The 22,845-nt window shown below is 42.2% G+C and overlaps 1 protein-coding gene across 1 annotated transcript in view; it reads right to left on the minus strand.

Annotated features, from left to right (window-relative positions):
- Nucleotides 1–6,431: 6,431 nt before the first annotated feature.
- The window catches only part of LOC126284802 (uncharacterized), a 77,527-nt gene continuing 61,113 nt past the window's right edge, over nt 6,432–22,845 (minus strand). The window contains exons 4-5 of the mRNA XM_049983965.1: nt 17,400–17,538; nt 6,432–9,951 (exon numbers count right to left, since the gene is read on the minus strand). Coding sequence (XP_049839922.1) covers nt 9,819–9,951; nt 17,400–17,538 — 272 coding nt within the window. The 3' untranslated portion in view covers nt 6,432–9,818. The remainder of the gene's footprint in view (nt 9,952–17,399; nt 17,539–22,845) is intronic.

The raw sequence follows: 22,845 nt of genomic DNA on the forward strand, positions 1-22,845 counted from the left end.
TGTACAGCAAACTTTGCTAGCGATGGTTCACTGTCTACGTACGCTCTCATTTGCAGAGACTACAGTTTAGCATAGGCTTCAGCTACGTCATTTGCTACGACCTAGCAAGGTGCCATGTTCAGTTACTATAATCTGAAGATATAATATTGTGACTCATGTACCGTCAAGAGCGACGTTCATCATTAATGGATTAAAGTTAAGTATCGAACTAACTGCGTCCGCTTTCTGAATTCTAATTCCTTCTTATGTTCCAGACCTCACGTCAGTATAGTCCTTCCATCTTCACGACAGCCTGCGTGAGCTAAAACGCGTGCATTTCGGCCCCCTGTAGTAACACGGTGTTGGCTCTTCTGCCAACACAACAACACATATGTCACGTATTTCCTGATATAAATTGTTCACTTTGAACACACTCTAAAATTTTGGTGAATCATACCAGTTTTTAAGTGTAGTATTTCAATCTTAATTTGTTCCAAAGTCCAAACTTTTCATTCATAAATTCCAAAGTTTATTGGATTCTTATAAATAATGCTTTATCAGTAATTCTCACAAAATTAGTTATCACTTTTGTATTATTAATTATCGGTTCTGTTATTCCGAATTACAATGCACAAAAATTATATGTCATTTAGTGTAATTTTGTCACATTGAAAAATGAAGGTATATTACAGTGACGCTATTTGCTGTTATCTGCGATATGTTTTCTTGTTTAAATACATTTTTATTACATTCTGTATAATCATAAAATACACGGTACAGTTTCCATTTAATGAAACAGTCAAAAAAGCAAATAATCAGTTACTGAAAATTGATGAGCGGTTTCTGCCTTTATGCAGGCCGTCTTGAGATCTACTGCAGCGTGTGGCTGAAGTCGGCGTCGCACACTACAGTTGTGTGAGGCCAGGGTCGTTCGTTGCGGTATATCTGCAGATGGCCACAACCGGCCATAATTTTTAAATAAACGATTATTTGCGATCGTGATGGTTTCGCTCAGTCGTAATTTGCAATAGAGTGCTAGTTTTTCTCTAACCACGTTACCTAAATATGGAACAATTATTCTTCTGCTTCAATTGAGATGTTGCACATATTTTTGCTGTAAGTCCCAGCACGTATCATAAGTCGGTGTTTTTCCAGCATACTACTCTGTTGTTCACTGGTCCTAAATGAGAGAATTAAATTTGTTCGTTACTTGGTGATAAGCGTTTTTCATATCTCGATACTAGCTGATACAATGCTGTTGTACAATGCTTACCATGATCTAATATATTTGAGTAAGAAATACGTGTTTTCAACCTTCGCAATGGTATAATGATACATTTTGATTGTTTGTCTTTTTCGGTGATGCTTATATAAATGTTCATCGTGTTGTACATGTACAAAAGTGTTGGGCTTTGAATACTGTTATGAACAGTTATGTCACTTATTAATGACAGTGTGTCTTCTAGCGGCCAGGTGACAAGACACAGCAGTGTTTGTTTTATTCGATATGGGTTGACTTTGCTTAGCCTTTGTCATAAAGACAAATTGTACCATCCTACAATCCCTCAATGTGTAATTTTCTGTAAAATTTCAGATGTGGTGATGGGTAGCTATTTTAGCCGACACTAGTTTGATTACAAATACTTTATGCGATTTTGACTAATAAAGGATTTTATGTATTCGATAAAGTTTAACACTCATAGATCGATTATCTCCAAAGCGACTATGTCAGTAAACAACATGTTGCCAATCTTTGTTCGAGGATGAATTTTTACCGACATGTAACTGTGTATTACTGAAATAATACCATATATAATTTCTTCATGGATAATGATACAATACGTGAAAAGATAAAAAAAAAATGGCTCTGACCACTATGGGACTCAACATCTGAGGTCATCAGTCCCATAGAACTTAGAACTACTTAAACCTAACTAAGGACATCACACACATCCATGCCCGAGGCAGAATTCTAACCTACATTCGAACCTACATTTTTGTCACCACAAACAATGCTTTGAAAATGGTTGCAGGGACAACAGGATGGGGAAAGAAGTGATTTGGGTTAATTAGTATTGAAACTGTCTCCATTTAATCCGAACTGTTTTATTATTTCAAAGGAATACTAAAGTTGACATGCTACGAGCTTACGTTTACTGAATTATTTTTCAATATACAAACACTTATGATAAAAGTCTTCCCTTAAGGTGAATTTAAACATTCTTACAAGATTTACTTAGTCTTACATAGTGCTGATCGAGATGCGGAAACTATAATTATGCCTGTGTTCAAAAACAAGGAAACATATATTTTCTCAAACATCTAGATGTAGATTGGCACTACGTTACTGAACTTAAGCTTCCACAAGTTTCTGGAGAACAAAAACTGTAGGCGGGAACTGAGACCGTTTGTCCTGATGCATGCTTCATAAGTAAATTTTATCTAGATGTCTAACACTGAAAATAAAACATAAAGAAAGCGGTTCAGACAGAAAAGTAGCTGTACAGGAAGAAAATTTTTCGAAAATACGAAACTTAACACGCCAGTTGCGTATTGTGATGTTAATTATAATACTCGGAATAATTTTGTTTTCGTTCTACATGACCTCCACCAGAGTGTAGAAATTTCGAGGTTGATACTGAAAAAGCTACATAATGGCCACGGTGCTGTGTACGAAAGCTGTAGAGAGCGCTAACCGGAGGAAACCTCCACGCTTGAACTTTCTAGCGGCAAGAAACTGAAAGCTCACGGGGCCTTCTATGTTCTAATATTGCGCCCCAGACTTTGGGTGGCGGTCGCAAGGTACCAAATGACTCTCCACAACACATGCGAAAACATTGGTTCGAAGATGCAATCATGTTATCATGTTACCCTTTTTGTCAAAACTTTGCCTTCCCAGAGGCTTGAGATAGCAGTACTGCGTCAAACCATCCCAGACTACCAAATACTCCTACTGTGATGGGCCGAGTTTTGAATTGCTCTCTTTTTCCCATTTTTTTCTCAAGCATATAGGATACATAAAGGGAAGTTGGGCTGTTCGAGGACAGAACACCAATTTACAAATGTATGAAGCCGCTTTTTCCCTCTCCAGAGGCTCTGCGTCGGACTAGCCGAGTACCGAATGGAGATACACACACGCAGCCAGACTGCTAAGATGAACGTCACGCTTAGAGTTCCAACACACCTCTCTGATGTGTCGCTAGACGACTCTCCGCACAGCACAGCGGGCTTTATCCTATCTGTCTCGAAATCACTGATCCAGTTTCAAACCCAGCCAGGTACCGCATAGTGACGTACGTGCATTGAAAAAAAGCTAATAATTACGAGGAGACATCACGCTCACTGGGCGTAAAATATAGCCTTCCTGTATTCCTGAGATGTCGATTGGTACGTACCACCTGCTGCCCAAAGTACGCCCAGACAAAGAACTTTAATCAAGATTAAAACTGGTTGAATTCAATGGCTAACAAAGGTGGAGTAGAGTGCCTGGTGGACCATCAAACCACGGATGTACACATGCAGCCGTGTGAACAAGGCGGTTGTCCTCTTCTAAAACGGTAGTATCCACAGAAATTTATCATGAAGATGTAGAAGGAAGGGCAAAATTTATCACCGTGAACGTTAATATATATTGCGGGCTGGTTAAGATGAGAGGGTGCCTCGTTGAAAGTCAGAGCACGAATGTACGCATGCTGTTAACGTGGCTGTTGTTACCACAGAAATTCATAATGAAGATATACAAGGAAAGGCAAAATTTATCAACGTGAATGTTAAAATATAGCAGGCCACTGTCTGGTTGATCGTCAAGCCACGAGTGTATGTGTGCAGTCCTGAGAACATGACTATTGTCGTCTTGGGTGACGAAAGTGTCCAAAGCAATTATCTTGATGAAGTAGAAGAAACGGCACCATTTATCACCGTGAATATTAAATTGGGCATCTTGGTTCATGTTCAAGATAATCTGGAAGAATGTGCCCAGGCGATCGTACAAAAAGTAGCCCGAAACCCCACGAAACAAAATTCGATCTGAGCCATAGTTGCACGAACTATGGCAGAAATACCTCATCGGAACGACGGTGCACTCGAGCCCACTGCATCATATAAAAAAGGGAAAAATGCTGATTGGTCAGAATACTCTACGCACCTCCAGTCATCTGTTGTCCAGTTTCTGCGTTCTCTGGTCCATTGAAGATTTGCAGTTTTATGTGCTGATTTTACAGTGGTGCTTCGTGAGGTATCCGATTCCGAAGGCCCACTATATCAAGATCTCTTAGTAATAATCGATAGAAAAGTTGTTGAGTTGGACCTGCAATCACTTTAAACAGTCATTCATTTCGAATTTGTAACAGACTAGCTCCTGACAAAACTTGGCATTCGTCCCCAGCTACTGTCGTTTAGGATCTGTATGATGATCGCTCCTCTTACGCCATTTTACATAGCAACGAGTGGTAGACCATTCCTTGTAGACACCTTGGATAGTCAGTTTTAATAAACGAACAAATCTAACAACATAATTCACGGTGTGGTTGTGGAAACGCCTAAGCGTAATAAAGCATGAAGAGCATTTTTCTGCCACTGTGTCACGTCTCCACGTCGACTCGTCTGGTAATGATTCCATACTCCTTTCTGGCGCATGCACTTTTGTCTTAAAGTTAAGGATAAGAAAACACGATAATGAAAAGAGAACTGATGAGCAATCGCCAAACATCACCGTAAATGTTTACCTACGAATCCATCTTGTTCGGTCTGTATAGAAAAGGAGTACTCTGTGCTGTGAATAGCGGTCTAACCGAAAAGTAAACACAAACAGGGCATAAGATTGCTTATGTCTCTGTCTCTTTTGCCGTTCATTGCGAGCAGTGTAGTCTCCTGTTCGAGTTGACAACCTAATGCCACCAAAGCGCCTACTGGACGCTGCTTTGGAGGGTAGGCTACTCCGCCGGCTGGAAGCAGGCCAGACACGACAAAAATCTCACTATTATTCGATATGCCATTGCCACGAAGTATCATTTCGAGGCTTCGGCGACACAGGAGATGTTCGTCGTAGACAAGCACAAGGTCTATCAAGAATAGTCACCCTACAGCAAGACCGGTATCTGGCCGTAACTGCCGATTAAATCTGAGTATACCTATAACACAACTGGATGCAGAGCTCTCAGCAGTCTCAGAAGTTGCTGCTTGCCGACAAATTGTGTGTCGGATGCTCATAACAGCTTTCTGTTTGCCAAACGTCCGGCCGTGTACATTCCGCTCATTCCACGATTGTAACGGGTCGTTGTGAAGTCGGCCACAACAAAATTGGATCATGAATACATGGGTGAATGTGCTCTTTTCACATTAATTCTGCTTCAATTTGCAAAACGATTCTCGTCGACCATTAGTCTGGAGAAAACCTGGTAGCCGATATAATCCCAGGAACATCGTAGAAAGAGCGATGACATCATACTTCTAACTTTTCGTTGTGAAAGAACGTCGAAGTTGCAACTAAGCATTATTGCATTTTGTTTTTCTAGCTTTTATTTCAATTTTAATTTCGTTTACTTGTTTCTGGACACTAATTTTCATGCCACTGACAAATTTATAGAGTCAACTTTAAAAAAAAATTCTGATGTAGTTTCACAATACAATCACGTTGTAACGATTCAACGTTTCGCACATTGTCCTTATTGTTAACCAAAGAGTTTCAATTAACGTTTGCCTACCACCAGATCTTTGCTCTTTTATGCTTTGTGGACAGTACGGCAGGTACTATTTTAAAATGAAAAATCTTGATATTATCTAAGGTCTTGTTCTACGGGGAACACGTTTTTATAGTGTTTCGTTGAGTATTCGTTTGATCATGAACCCAATTTCTCTGCGTGTTCACCTTCCAAACCTATTATTATAATACATCTGGGAAATTTGGTAACAACCTTATCTGATTTACTAAAGATATACATTTTAATTTCTATTTTTTTTTTCTTTTGCCCTTTGCCGCTCTGTGGTCAATGTTACTGCAATCGGTTAATGTCACTGATTGCTTACTCATACGTGAGGGGTAGGGTCGATTACCAACAAAAAGGTCTAATATACTGCCATCATACATACAATGCCGAAACATCTATTCTAAGCTAATTTTGGAGAAATCCTGTACAGGAGTATTTTAATGAATAATAAAGTATTGTTTTCTACTATTACATTTAAGGGCATTGCCATTTCCTCTGGCCAACAATACGTTTTTACAATACGTTTAAAATGCACTGTGATGCAGCATCTAATACAGCCAACTTCTTAAATTTATACACACACTATTAAGTAATCATATCTTAATTAAACGCACGCTTTTCTAGACTCAAAACTTTGTTCCTCAAACGTGAGCAATCCAAATATGGTAGGACGAAAATTAGCCCAAGAAGGTCGGGAATCAGGCAAGGCCAAGTAAAGACTTTCATTAAGATAGGTTCCTTGTGAAATATTGTTACACTCTTATTATTAAGAACCACACGAAATTTTACAGTACAAATTGAAATCATGACAATTTATGGTACTAAAGCTAAAAACCACGGAGACAAAGGAAACAGATATTATGACAGAGAAAACGCGTGAAAAACACCTGAATATCTGTGCAGTGTTAACGAAGTCTCAACAATACTGGTTAAGGACAAATTATATACATAACTACGGCGCTGCTTTATGATCAATACGGTATCGGCTGTGGTGGTAAACTAATGGTGTTTTCGTGATACAGGAAGAACATCTCGACAGAGTTCACCCTACGCTGTCTTGAAAATCTAACCGTTATTTATGGACGTGGTAGGCCATCAACTCTGATTGTTGTTTATGGTCATAGTTTATCATCATTTCTGATCGGTGCTTGTAGGCGTAGCTAGTTATCAACTTTGATCTTTGTTTATGGATGTAGCTTGCCATCGCGAGACTGAAATATGAAGCCCGTCTCTCACCGAACTTTCAGACTCCTTTGCGGCAGTTTTTACTTTATTCGCTACGCCCGAATGAAATATTTCTCCTTCTTGCGATTTAAACGTAGTGGTTATAACGTTTGTTCAGGTCTAGAATATTCTTGTTGAGTGTGTATCTATTTATTCTGACGGACTGTTTTCAGGTACGGGCCTCCTAGGTAGAGGCCGTTATTTTGGGTGGTTGCGGAAGCATTTTAATACAGCGCAATTATGCTCTAGTGATGTAGTTAGTCCAGTTTCGTGAGATAAATTTCTTCTTTACAAAATTTAGCAGTGTTTACCTTAGTCACTACATGATAACCTGTAACTAGTAAAAGGGATCACATTCTATTATCTGTATTTTTTAATTAAACTCTCGCTTGAATCTCAAAGGTGTCAGATCTTGTTTCTCACTGGTTGAATGTGTCCGTTGGCTTTATATAATCTCCACAGATAATCTACGCAACTGGTAGCGAAAATAATGTTAATTTTTTCTTCCTGAAATGCGACGTAGCAGAACATTGGCTTTCAGTAGAATAAAAGCTAGTCTGACATAAAGATATTTCGAAAACAGATTACTGACGTACTGTATGTCTGAACCGCGACGAACACTATCACAAAATTACTTTCTTCAGCCTATAGTCGCCCTTTCATTTTGTTTAACGAGAAGCGTCTTCAGTAGCGAGTAGCATCACCGGGACATTCTATGCTGCACTGTATTCAAGCTCGCTTATCGAAATGTGTCTTATACTATGGTACACCTCCTTCGATAAGAGATCTTGACGACTGCAAGTCAGGGGTAGGCCAGTTGTTAGTATTTGGAAACGAAATAAAAGGGTGCAATTTTCTTCCCTCTTCATATAAGTTCATACTTTTGCCAGTGTTATTTAACTCCCTTGATTTCAAAGCTGTTCCTGACTTAATGACTTAATTTTTCTTGTTGCCTCTGTCTTCAAACTTTATTGTCACCGCTTGATTTCACAGTGAAATGTACGATGACTTCAAAGCATATACTAAGATGGAAAGAAAGATTCTTTATCATTTAGCTACAATATAGCAGGTCAGCAACTGGAAGCAGTTAATTCCATAAATTATCTGGGAATACGTATTAGGAGTGATTTCAAATGGAATGACCATATAAAATTAATAGTCGGTAAAGCAGATGCCAGACAGATTCATTGGTAGAATCCTTAGGAATGCAATCCGAAAACAAAGGAAGTATGTTACAGTTCACTTGTTCGCTCACTGCTTGAATAATGCTCACCGTTGTGGGATCCGTACCAGATAGAGTTGATAGAAGAGATAGAGAAGATTCAGCGGAGAGCAGCGCGCTTCGTTACAGGATCATTTAGCAATCGCGAAAGCCTTAGGGAGATGACAGATAAACTCGAGTGGAAGACTCTGCAAGAGAGGCGCTCAGTAGCTCGGTACGGGCTTTTGTTGAACTTTCGCGAACATACCTTCACCGAAGAGTCAAGCAGTATATTGCTCTCTCATCTCGCGAAGAGACCATGCGGATAAAATCAGAAAGATTAGAGCCCACACAGAGGCTTACCGACAATCTTTCCTTCCACGAACAATACGAGACTGGAATAGAAGGGAAAACCGATAGAGATACTCAAGGTACCCTCCGCCACACACCGTCATGTGGCTTGCAGAGTATGGATGTGGATGTGGATGTAGAAGAGATAAGACTTTAGTACTATTTTCGACTACACAACTACAAATAGACTTTTGTGTTGTTCTCCATATATTAATGCAGTTAAATTACAGCTTTCTTCTTGTCGTTGCATCGACTTTGAATATTAAAGTCACTTTACCGAAACGTCACACTGCGAAACTATTACACCAGAAAATTTCAGCCGTCACTGTACGGAACGGAGAGTAATAGTGGTGGACGTCAACGACTCGTCACGTCATACCAAGGATTCTATACAATAAAATTTTGACGTTGTAGTTGTGTGACGAGACCTTGTGATCGATTACATTTGCTTTCTCCTTTACGATATGACATTGTCTTGTTTATGAAACCCTTGTTTAGGTTCCTATATTTGGTATTTTTGCTGTTTTTTTAATCTCTCTCTGCATTTATTGATAGAGGTTGATCGTATGAGGAACTAACATCTTTTGTAAGAGTGATTCATGGACAAAGAGATACATTCTATTTACGATGTAAAATAGATCGGAAGGACAAGATGTACGTTTCACCAAAGATTTTTTCACAGATATTGTTCTATGATGGATGCACAGTGGTTTCACCACCACCTACTGACAATGATATAGCAACTTTTTAAATAATATAACATAATTACGAAGAATGTAAAGTAAAAATATAAAGTCAAAGCAGATTTATCTGCCCTCTAAATATTGTTTTTTCCATACTTGCAAATATTTTCTGAATCAAACAAAAATTGATGTAAAAGGAACATTACTTAACTTTTATAATATAAGCGTTCTTGAAAACATCTATTATGAATTTTATTTCAGCTCTTGATAACTCCACCTACTACACTTCCAGTTCCTTAAGGCTCAATCCCGATTTCTTACAAGATGAGTGGCTCTTCCTAGCCTCACTACTTTTGTGATTCACTACTACACAGCAGAACGTGATGTTGATACTCTCTATCTCGTTTGAACCAGCTTCTATTTTAAGTAACGTCACCAATTAATGACATGTTATTCCATTGCGTCAGTTGCGAATCAAATTTCGCTAGTCTCGCCGTACTTGAACGAGGTGATAGGAGAGGCTCAGTCTTTTGCCAAAGAATCCCACTGCTGCTACAGAGAGACCAGTTGTTCAATTCGCAGTCCGCGAACACTTGTTACAGGGAGACTGCAGAGTTGGTCGCCACTGGATGCTGTGTGAGGCTAGACTAGGGTGTGCTGGGTGTGTTTGTTGCGTTACTGCGCCGGCATGGGGGCGCCGGGTCGCGCGCGCTTCGCCACTGCCAGCCGGTAGTGCTGAACGTCGCCGCCAGGGCGCACTCCCTTCGCGTCCCTCACCGGCACCGAGTCACCAGAGGCGCCTTCCTTGCTGCAACAGAAGCGAAAAAACCAAAAGTGTATACAAATTTCAAATTAAAATCCACGTATGTGATAAAAATGTATATGCATATGTATGTATTTATGTATATATCTCTGTGTGTATGTTCCACGTCTCTTAAACTACTGGACCGATTTCAACCAAATTCGGTACACATATCACGAACAGTCTGTAGAGAATAACTGTGGGGGTAAGAACCGAGTATCACATACCTGTCAACGGGACGGCCGTGTGGTTTACAAAAATAGTGCAACTGATTAATTGTAAATTCACAGATTGTATTCACGCAGTATTTGAGAAAGAGAGCATTTAGTGGCTTGCATCAGGTTTTACACATAATTTCAAATCAAACAGAAACTTAATCTCTCTGGCAAGTCCCAAGAACGATGAGAGGAGAAAAGTTTAATGCTTGCTATCCTTTTGCTGTTCATGCATAAAAATTGCCGCATCAGATGTAATGTTTCAAATTATTACTTCTTTACTGCTAACTGTAATCATAACACGTTTCTTAGACAAGATTAACGTATATCACAGAATATACTTGCAAAATAGTGCCACTATACGATACATTGTTCAGGAGTCACGACGTCATATAGGCTGAGATATGTGAAAACGAAAGATGAAATTTGTTAGAGGCACATGTGAAATATGTTTGCAAATATGGGTGACAAATTTTAAACAGATGTAAAATAGATGTTAAAAGCACAGTGAGGAGGATGGGAAATGGACAGGGAGAGGGAAGAGGAGGAAACTACAGATAGAGAAAAGAAAAGGAGATGGACAGGAGAGGGTCAGGAGGAGAAGTGTGAGGAGTAGTGGAAATAGATACAGAGAGGGGGAGGGGGAGAAGGATAGGACAGAAGGATGGGGAAGGAAAGATGAACAGTAATGTCAGCGAAAAGAGAAGGACAAAGGGGGAGGGAAGGAGGAAATAGGCTAATGAAGCAAATACATACAAGGGCTAGTCCAAGAATAAGCTCAGTACACGAGGGGCATTGAATAAGTGATGCAATACTTTTTTCTCTGCCGGTTTCTGTTAGAAATGAGGAATTTGTTGTGGAACATAGTGGAATATTCCCACTTTTGCCGCTAAGTTCCGATTAATGGCTGGGCCGTTCATAGCCTTCAAAACGTCCTCGGTAAAGGAGGTTCGTTACAAGAACAGAGCTGTCACTCAGTAAGAGTTTGTCTACGGAGATATGGCAATGAAGAAAAGCACGGTGAGTTGTTCGGGGAGGCGTTTGTCATGATCGCAACAAGGTCACGCAAACCTGTCCGATCTCCTGCACGCCGGCGGGCGGAACATAGCTGTGACTCCCTCAAAGCTGGAACGTGCGGACACTCTCATTCGAAGTGATGGACGGACCACGCTGAGACACCGCGCTGCACAACTGGACGTTTCTGTTAGTAGTGCTGACACACTTGTCCACCAGTTGGGTATGTCCGCTGGGTTCCCCGCCGCGTAACACAACACCACAAAAAACAGCGAAGGACCATCTGGGCAGAATTGCTTGCGTGTTATGAGGGTGATCGAACATTGTCAAACGTGGTGAAACATAGGTTCATCGCTTCGAACCGGAAATATTCATCCTACAGCTCTTGTCTCACATCTTTCGATTTACATCTCTTTACCACAATGAAGGGTGCACTCCACAGGAACCGTATGTGGACGGCGGGGAGGTTATTGATGCATAAAGACGTTGGCTCCCATCCCAGTAGGGGGCTCAATGCCGTGCATTGAACGGGGATAATGTTGAAAATAAGGTTTTGCTACCAAAAGGGTGAGGGATAATGTGGAGTATTATAAACCTGAATAAAACGAACATACTTTTAGAAAAAAAATTGTTGCATTACTTATTGAACGCTCCTTCTATAACTCTGTTGACTTGTCAACCTATTGCCAGGAACAATTAATTTGCGAAGGCTTTAGGTGACATGAGAGATCTTATGTACTGTTCGCAGTAATTACATATCCTCAATCTTTAGTTCATGCATTATGAAATTGTGTTAGCACTGGGTGTGGCTATATCGTTTGGTGTCTGATAAGCACGATACTCATAAAGTTTCAATGAACATCTTAGAGAAAACAAGCTGTGACCATAGCTGAAATTGTATCCTGTGCAGGACGGGCTGGGGTGCGGTACAGTCGCAGAATCCAACCGGGGGTGACGTCGGTCACGCAGGGTGTTGAATAACTGACCCATGGCAACTTTTTGATGGTACTGTGGACTTCAGTGTGTTCCAGTGTGTTAAATTGAGGAAGCAATAAAGAAAACTATGGGAAGGAATGTGAATGAAAATTCCGGGAATAGATATAAAACCCTTGAGGTTTTCGGAACACGCTATAATTCTCTCAGAAGCAGAAAAGGACTTGGAACATCAGTCCAGCGGAATGGACAACGTCTTTAAAAGAAATAGATAAACATCAGTTAACGATGTAGTTATTTCTGATGGAAAAAGATTAGGAAATGAGGCACTAAAGGTGGTCGATGAGTTTTGTTATTTTGGAAGCAAAATAACTAATGGTGACTGAAGTAATGAGAACATAAAATACAGACTATCTATAGCAAGAAAATAATTTCTGGAAAAAAGAAATTCCTTATCGTTGAACAGAAGTGTTAGGTATACTTTTCTGAACGTAACCGTATGAAGCGGAGCCTTATGCAAAAGTAAAACGTGGACAACAAGCAGTTTACACAATACTAGAATATGAGGTTTTCAAATGTTGTGCTAGAGAGGATTGCCTTTTAAGTCAAGTGTAATAGTAATTTTTTCTGTATAAAGATTTACTCAGCGGTTTTATGTTTACAGCATGTAAATTTCGTAAATAAATATTAGTCTCTGGACAGTACCTACAACCGTTTCTGGGGTGTTACCGCCAGACACCACACTTGCCAGGTGGTAGCATTTAAATCGGCTGCCGTCCGGTAGTATACGTCGGACCCGCGTGTCGCCTCTATCAGTGATTGCAGACCGAGCGCCGCCACACGGCAGGTCTACAGAGACTTCCTAGCACTCGCCCAGTTGTACAACCGACTTTGCTAGCCATGGTTCACTGACTTCTACGCTCTCATTTGCCGAGACGATAGCCTTCAGCTACGTTATTTGCTACGACTTAGCAAGGCGCCATGATCAGTTTCTATTGATATTGTGAATCCTGCACCGTCAAGAGCGACGTTTGTCATTAATGGATTAAAGTTAAGTATTCCACCAGCTAGGCCCGTTTTTCTCAATTCTAATTACCTTGTCATGTTCCAGACCTCACGCCAGCCTGCGTGAGCTAAAACGCGTGCATTTTGGCCTCGTTTAGCAATACGGTTGGCCCTTCTGCCAACCACAACAGTTTCACTTTGTGTTTTATCGTTGTTAATACTGTTTAGTGTTATTGCTGTCATTACTGCTTTTATATGTTACGCTCTATCTAGGATGTCGTCTAAAGGGTTACTTACCTTTCTCGGCTTCAAAGTTACTTCTTCTTTCTCTAAAGTCTTTTTTGATTTATTACCCTTCAGTCTGCTTTGAGGTAATCACTCCATTTTATTATTGGATGTGTCACATTTCTTTTATCAGCTGGCGATTTATTTCTTACGATTTTGGCAACCTCATGTTTATCCACCCTGTCTAAGTTTTCGTTCCATTCATGTATACTCTGATTAACAGAGTCACTAATTAACATAGTCTTTTTTAACGCTTTCACTTCTATTTCTAGCTCCGTGTATTCCCTGCAGTCCTCCGCAGAATTTTCATTTCCATGGTTTTGAAAAGTCTTCTAGTTTCGATGATCCAGGTCTTGCTAAACTGAGTGTGTCATTATTTTTCTCACAGTTGTTAAGCATTTATCATCTTTTACTAGACGTTTATTTTTATTTTTGCGAAATGTATCATTTAAACTCCCTGCCACTTTTTTTGACAGATTCTTGTTTTTAAACTCATTTTCGAATTTTATACTGACGGACAATTCACAACCAAGGTGTTCAAGTGTCAATACCTGTTGAATATTTTTTTCATTTACTTCCAATTTCTAATTGGTTCTGCATGTATAGTCATACACTTGATTTTTTGAGTGGATTTGATCATATTTAGATTTTTGTCTGCCACTTTAAATATATGTAAACTTCTCTGCAAATTATCTACACTGTTTGCAGCATAAAGCATGATTTTGTTTCTGTGTCATCCTTTCTATAACGACTGCCAGCAAATACCTTCTACATCAACTCGTCCAAATTGCACAAAAAGTAGCCGGCGCATCTACTAGCACTAACAACTGATATAGAGCTCTTCGACCTGGTATCATTTTGCGCCTGGATGTGTTTGTTGGAATAAATGTTTTTAATTGTTTTTATTGAGCTAGGAGGAATGCGTCGTCTGTAGATGAGGTTTACCACGTATATTTCCTATCGAAAATCTTCTATAAGCCAATAGTCGGAAGTCAATGTCACCCTGAACGTGTGCACACCAGTAACAGGCAGGTAAATGACTGGAGCTGCAATCCTTTATGACAGGTAGAATGACAGACATTGTGGCCGAGGGGTTCTAGGCGATTCAGTCTGGAACCGCGCGACCGCTACTGTCGCAGGTTCGAACCCTGTCTGGGGCATGGACGTGTGTGATATCGTTAGGTTAGTTAGGTTTAAGTAGTTCTAAGTTCTAGGGGACTGATGACCTAAGATGTTAAGTCCCATAGTCCTCAGAGCCATTTTTGCTCGTCACATTGTGTACCGCGATTCGTCACTCCGCACAAAGTTTTTCCACTGTTCAATCGCCCAATATTTATGCGCCTTACACCAATCGATGCATCGTGTGGCATTTACCGGCGTGATGTGTGGCTTATGAGCAACCGCTCGACCATGGAATTCCAGTTTTTTCACCTCCCGCCTAACTGTCATAGTACTTGCAGTGGGTCCTGATATCGTTTGGAAGTCCTGCTTGATGGTCTGGATGGATATCTGCCTATTACACATTACGACCCTCTTCAACTGTCGGCGGTCTCTGTCAGTCGACAGACGTGGTCGGTCTGTACGCTTTTGTGCTGCACGTGTCCCTTCACGTTTCCACTTCGCTATCACATCGGATACAATGCACCTACAGATGTTTAGGAGTGTGGAAAATTCGCATAGAGACACCCAATCACCTGACCACATTCGAAGCCTGTGAGTTCGCGTAGAGCCCCGTTCTTCTCTCTCGCGATGTCTAATGGCTACTGCGGTCGCTGAGATGGAGTACCTGGCAGTAGGTGGACCACAATGCACCTAATATGAAAAACGTATGTTTTTGGGTGTGTCCGGATACCTTTGATCACATAGTTTATTTCCTCAATCCAAGGGTGCCCAACCTTTTAGCTTACCTGGGCCACAGTAGAAGAAGCGGACCACCAATAATATACTTAACAAACACTAATAAGAAACAAAGGAAAAGGCCCAACAAGAGAACAGCATCGTAAGGTGGGGGTTTCCAGTTACAGATTAAAAATATTTACAGGAACGGAATTCTTGGGACGCACTGACACTTACTTTGGACTGCATCCCGTCTCCGGCCATCCTGATTTAGGTTTTCCGTGATTTCCCTAAATCGCTCCAGGCAAATGCCGGGATGGTTCCTTTGAAAGGGCACGGCCGATTTCCGTCCCCATCCTCCCCTCACCCGAGCTTGCACTCCGTCTCTAATGACCTCGTTGTCGACGGGACGTTCAACTCTGCTCTCCTCCTCCTTTGGGCTGCATGCACGGGATGGACATCTGTTTTAACCTCTTTACGAAACCGTGGTGTTGTTTACTTTCCTCTCATGGTTTTTAACTCCTGTTTCTTGAGCTGCTCATTCAAAATTTTCTTTGATTACTCACTGCTTTCTTTGTTTTTTTCTGTTAATCCTTTCTGATGTGGATTCCTTCTATAGTGACTATTTATTGAAGCCTTGCAAGATCTTAACCTCACTTTGTCAAGAAATGTAACTGACACTGAACACAGTAAAGTTTAGTAGTACTCCTGGTTAAATGTTTCTATTAACCTGTACAGATGTGCAATTTGCAAACAGGAAATAAATTCTACCTGCCTCAGCTCACAGGTGGCAAGTCATATGTACAGGGTTATTACAAATGATTGAAGCGATTTCACAGCTCTACAATAACTTTATTATTTGAGATATTTTCACAAGGCTTTGCACACACATAAAAAACTCAAAAATTTTTTTTGGCATTCACAAATGTTCGATATGTGCCCCTTTAGTGATTCGGCAGACATCAAGCCGATAATCATGTTCCTCCCACACTCGGCGCAGCATGTCCCCATCAATGAGTTCGAAAGCGTCGTTGATGCGAGCGCGCAGTTCTGTCACGTTTCTTGGTTGAGGAGGTTTAAACACTGATTCTTCCACATAACCCCACAGAAAGAAATCGCATGGGGTTCAGTCGGGAGAGCGTGGAGGCCATGACATGAATTGCTGATCATGATCTCCACCACGACCGATCCATCAGTTTTCCAATCTCCTGTTTAAGAAATGCCGAACATCATGATGAAAGTGCGGTGGAGCACCATCCTGTTGAAAGATGAAGTCGGCGCTGTCGATATCCAGTTGTGGCATGAGCCAATTTTCCAGCATGTCCAGATACACGTGTCCTGTATGGTTTATTATTTCGCAGAAGAAAAAGGGGCCGTAAACTTTAAACCGTGAGATTGCACAAAACACTTTAACTTTTGGTGAATTGCGAATTTGCTGCACGAATGCGTGAGGATTCTCTACCGCCCAGATTCGCACATTGTCTGTTCACTTCACCATTAAGAAAAAATGTTGCTTCATCACTGAAAACAAGTTTCGCACTGAACGCATCCTCTTCCATAGCTGTTGCAACCGCGCCGAAAATTCAAAGCGTCTGACTTTGTCATAGGGTGTCAGGGCTTGTAGCAATTGAAAACGGTAAGGCTTCTACTTTAGCCTTTTCCGTAAGATTTTCCAAACCATCGGCTGTGGTACTTTTAGCTCCCTGCTTGCTTTACTCGTCGACTTCCGCGGGCTACGTGTGAAACTTGCCCGCACGCGTTCAACCGTTTCTTCGCTCACTGCAGGCCGACCAGTTGATTTCCCCTTACAGAGGCATCCAGAAGCTTTAAACTGCGCATACCGTCACCGAATGGAATTGGCAGTTGGCGGATCTTTGTTGAACTTCGTCCTGAAGTGTCGTTGCACTGTTGTGACTGACTGATGTGAGTGCATTTCAAGCCCGACATACGCTTTCTCGGCTCCTGTCGCCATTTTGTCTCACTGCGCTCTCGAGCGCTCAGGCGGCAGAAACCTTAAGTGCGGCTTCAGCCGAACGAAACTTTGAGTTTTTCTACGTATCTGTAGTGTGTCGTGACCATATGTCAATGAATGGAGCTACAGTGAATTTATGAAATCGCTTGTAATAGCCCTGTATATAGCAACGAATAAATAAATTGGTGAATTACCTGTCGTCGGTGTCTTGGTGCGCGTCCTTGGTGTCAGTCTCCTCCGCGGTGCCGTTTTCAGACTTGAAGAAGTTGGTGCGGAACGCAAAGGGGAAGCTGAAGCTGCTACCGAAGTAGCTGGGGTTCAGTAGCTCGCCTCCTGCAACAACATATGAGTTAATGAGCATTGCTCTCTCACTTAAATATATGGCCGAAAGAGTCAACAAACCCTGTCGTCCAGGACCGCGTGCCACAAAGGGAGCAGATTCACCACGAGATGAGGAGACTCACAGAAGTCTATTGTCTATTGAGCCGTAAGTGCTGTAGTGTGCGAGTTAGAAACGAGAACCAACGTCATAGGGAAACTCAGTAGAAGCCATGTGTAGCCTATGAGACATAGGAGTGTTAAATATGGCGGGCCTAAGATCGGCCGAAACGTTTATGAAAACTATTCTGTAGTAATGCAGAGAATCAAGCCACAGTAATTTTAATCTGCCTCCCTCCATAGATTTTCATGGTGATCCCAATAAAACTTTGATACTGATCACATCTAAAACAGTTTAGGATTTACTGTCAAAGTGAAATTCACAAGATTTGCAGCAAAGACGTGAGTACTGAAATCTGAACGCCTTAGTCGCGGGAGCGGTGGGCAGCCGCGAGCCAGGTGTGAACTCGTAGATAAGTTTTATTTCGCGATGAGATTGTGAATGATCTAACTGTGTGTAATGTATATGCGCCCAAGTGTAACAGTAACTCTAAATACGACCACTTTCGCTATTAGTTTGTTTTCTGAATAAACATTATTTTAACCAAATCGCAACTTTGTGGCCTACATTATTTATGGGTCGTTAATTTAGTTCCCAATATTATTATTTCTGTTATTATATGTTATGTTAACTTCATATTTCGCAAACCTGCCATCAGCCAGACAATTTAACCAAAGGGTTTCAAGTGTGTAATTTACGGTGTGTAATGTGACAAGTGCGGTTCAACCCCTAGACGAGTTTGAGCCAAGACATTTCGACGAAGAGAAGCCGCGTGTGAGCCCGAACATCTCTGGGATGTTAGGTCGCAAACAGAAGACGAGACTGCCAGGCACGCCTCACATCTGCCGTGTGCAATGCAGGGGGGGGGGGGGGGGGGGACGGTGTTCTTCTCGGGTTTACTGTTGCAGCCTGAAATCTACTTGAGAACATGATTCAGCGGTCTGTCCAGAACAATCTTGTTGGTGATTCTGCAAGAAACGTGCGTTTGCTCGATTTCGTTTTCTTTTTTAAATTTGTGTGTAAGATTTACTAGTCCTGTATCTGACGGCTCTTTAATAGTGCAATGTGTGCGTTAATGTGGACACTCAGTTAAAAGTCGTGATAAGGCAAGGACAGCTGTTGTAATCTCAATGAAATCATTTCACTGGAAATAGACCCACGATCTCTACCTAAGAGTTAGTTCTTGGTACGTTCACGTTAATTATGACTCGAAAATACCAAAGAACATGTACAAGCTGACCATGAATAATCATGTAATGTTAGAGACTCACGACGTAATAACTACTTCATTGGTTCATAGGTAAACTGACGGTGTTGCTGTGGGCAGCTCTTTGTCTCCCGTATTAGCTAACCTTTCTACAGACGACGTCAACGATAATGCACTGTAGTGGGAGGTTTTGACACCTAAAGGTTGCTAGAGATATGTAGACGTCACCTCTTTAGTATGGTCACATGCGACAGGAACGCTTCCTTCGTTTCTGGAACACATCTGAGAATTTGGTTGAGCATGGAAGCGGATAAAAATGAAGGCATCCGGTTATTAGATGTCTTGGTTCTCAGAAAATAAGGGTCACAGTGTGTTCGGTAAACCAACGAGTCGCGAGCTGCAATGGCCCATCCCAACGCAGTGACGTATTGCAGATCCTCGTTCACCAGGCTACAGTTATCTCGGAACCAGGAATCTTATCAGCACAGCTTAGCTATCTTCGCTCTTTGTCGGTACAGAAAGGATGCTTTGATAAGAATATTCCAAATGCATTTAAACCTGCACTCGATAAACCTATGCTGGTAGCCTATGTTGGTAGGCAGGCTGTTCAAGAAACATAAAAGAAGATGTCTTCCGCCTGCCAGTGCGATTGCAAATGATTCTGGGTTCTGTTAAAGACACTGTGGGTTTAAGGAGACCAGGTGTACAAAAAATCCGGTGCCAGCGTAATAAAGCATACATTGCCCAGACGTGTCGCACTGATAAAGATAGATGTGTTGAACACAGAAGTCGCATCGGATTTGGTCAGACAGAAAAGTCTGCTCTTGCTGAACATTGTATTCACACGGAATACAGCATGCGCAACAGAGAGATGGAAAGCCTTTAGTCGGTCTACAGGGTGTCTATCCTTAAAGAAGCAGTCAAAACTTAAACTGGATGCTAACACACTACCTGCACCCGCAAGTGCCGCGATCTGCCGCTCGCTTTCCGGGCCCCTCGCATGCGAAAACCGTGGCCGTTTCTTGGTATGAGGCTCTAGATGACGTCCTCTATGGTTCAGCTACGACGTCGTTATAGCACTACTCTTCGGCGCCTGCGCTTTCATAGCAAGCCAGCGCATGTATTGGCGAGCCAATTCAACTGCACGTTAGCAAGCACCTGAAGATAACGAGCAGCTGTCTCTTCGAAGTATTGTGCAGCTTCCACAACATTATCCGACCGTACGCCCGTGAACCACTGTAGCATAAATAAGCATCTATGTATGTCCATCTACGGGTATGAGTGAACCCAGCTGTCATTACACTGAAGCGTCAAAGCAACTACTGTAGTATAGGCATGCGTATTCAGATACAGAGATATGTAAACAGGCAGAATACGGCACTTCGGTCGGCAACGCCTGTATAATACAACAAATGTGTGGCGTTATTAGATCGGTTACTGGTGCTACAATGGAAGCGAGTTTCAACGTGGTGTTATAGACGGCGCGTGAGCGATGGGGCACAGCATCTACGAGGTAGCGTTGAAGTGGGGATCTTCTCTTACGACCATTTCACGACTGTACCGTGAATATCAGGAAATCTGCGACATCGCTGCGGATGGGAAAAGATCCTTCAAGAACGGGACCAACGACGACTGAAGAGAATGGTTCAACTTGACAGAAATCCAACGCTTCCGCAAAATGCTACAGAATTCAATGCCTGGCCGTCAGCGACTTTCAGCGTGCGAACCATTCAACGAAACATCATCGATATGGGCTTTCAGAGCCGAACGCCCACTTGTGTAACGAGTGCACGACACAAAGGATTACGACTCGCCTGGGCCTCGGCAACACCTACATTGACTCTTGATGACTGAAAACATGTTGCCTGGTTGGTAAATTTTATCGAGCGGATGGACGTTTATGGTATGGACACAACTACATGAATATATCGACCTTACGCGTCAGGGAGACCATTGTTCAAGTTGGTGGAGGCTCTGTAATGGAGTGGGGTATGTGCAGTTGGTGTGATATGGAACCTCTGATACTTCTAGATACGACTCTGACAGGTGACTCGTACGTAAGCATCCTGTTCGATCACCTGCATCCATTCATGTCCATTGTGCATTCCGACGGACTTGGGCATTTCCAGCAGGACAATGGGACACGACACACGTCCAGAATTACTACAGAGTGGATCCAGGAACGCTCTTATGAGTTTAAACACTGCCTCTGGCCACTAAACTCCCCAGACATGAACATTATTGGGCATATCTAGGATGCCTTGCAACGTGCTGTTCAGAAGAGATCTTCATCCCCTCGTACTCTTACGGATTTATAGAGCTCTGCAGGATTCATTGTGTCAGTACCCTCCAGTACAACTTCAGACATTAGTCGAGTCCTTGATACGTCGTGTTGCGCATTTCTGCGTATTTCACAGATAACATTTGCGGTACTCTCTCGCGCCTCACTCAGAGAGTCATCTCTCTCGTCGAGAGATGCTGTGATATGCAAATGATTAGCTCTTCAGAGCATTCACACAAGGCTGGCACCGGTGGCGACACCTACAACGTGCTGACATGAAAGTTTCCAACCGATTTCTCATACGGAAACAACAGCTGACCGGCGTTGCCCGGTGAAACGTTGTTGTGATGCCTCGTGTAAGGAGAAGAAATGCGTACCATCACGTTTCGCGTATCGCGATCGCGGTTTTTCTTATCGGGACGTTGCTACTCGCGTTGGACCAGAACCAATGACTGTTAGCAGAATATGAAATCGGTGGGTTCAGGAGGGTAATACGGAACGGCGTGCTGGATCCCAATGGCCCCGTATCACTAGCAGTCGAGATTACAGGCATCTTATCCGCATGGCTGTAACGGGTCGTGCAGCCACGTCTCGGTCCCTGAGTCAACAGATGGGGACGTTTGCAAGACAACAACCATCTGCACGAACAGTTCGACGACGTTTGCAGCAGCATGGACTATCAGCTCGGAGACCATGGCTGCGGTTACCCTTGACGCTGCATCACAGACAGGAGCGCCTGCAATGGTGTACTCAACGACGAACCTGGGTGAACGAATGGCAAAACGTCATTTTTTCGGATGAATCCAGGTTCTATTTACAGAATCATGATGGTCGCATCCGTGTTTGGCGACATCGCGGTGAACGCACATTGTAAGCGTGTATTCGTCGTCGCCATACTGGCGTATCACCCGGCATCATGGTATGGGGTGCCATTGATTACACGTCTCGTCACCTATTGATCACATTGGCGGCACTTTGAACAATGGACGTTACATTTCAGATGTGTTACGACCCATGGCTCTACCCTTCATTCGATCCCTGTGAAACCCTACACGAGCGCATGCATGTTTGCAGGTTCTGTACGGTCCTTTCTGGATACGGAAAATGTTAGAGTGCTACCCTGGCCAGCAGATTCTCCAGATCCCTCACCAATTGTAATCGTCTGCTCAATGGTGGCAGAGCAACTGGCTCGTCATAATACGCCAGTCACTACTCTTGATGAACTGTGGTATCGTGTTGAAGCTGCATTGGAAGCTGTGCCTGTATACGCTATCAAATGGCTCTGAGCACTATGGGTATTAACATCAATTGTCATTAGTCCTATACGCTACCCAAGCTCTGTTTGACTCAATGCTCAGGCGTATCAAGGCCGTTTTACGACCAGAGGTGATTGTTCTGGGTACTGATTTCTCAGGATTTATGCACCCAAACTGCGTGGAAATGTAATCACATGTCAGCTCTAGTATAATTTATTTGTTCAATGAATACTCGTTTATCATCTGCATTTCTTCTTGGTGTACCAATTTTAGTGGCCAGTAGTGTCTTTGATTACGAAACCATGCAATTTACCAATATTTTATCATAATTAACTTCTGTGTCTCATTTATTCAAACTATTACCTGGTGACATTTCGCTTATGTCTCCCTAATAATCCTCTCAGTAGATGGGTGAAGCAAAATAAGGAAATAAAATCGTCCATCACCCAGAATTGTT

This window comes from Schistocerca gregaria, chromosome 8 (genome assembly GCF_023897955.1).
Source record: "Schistocerca gregaria isolate iqSchGreg1 chromosome 8, iqSchGreg1.2, whole genome shotgun sequence".
Lineage (NCBI taxonomy): Eukaryota > Metazoa > Arthropoda > Insecta > Orthoptera > Acrididae > Schistocerca > Schistocerca gregaria.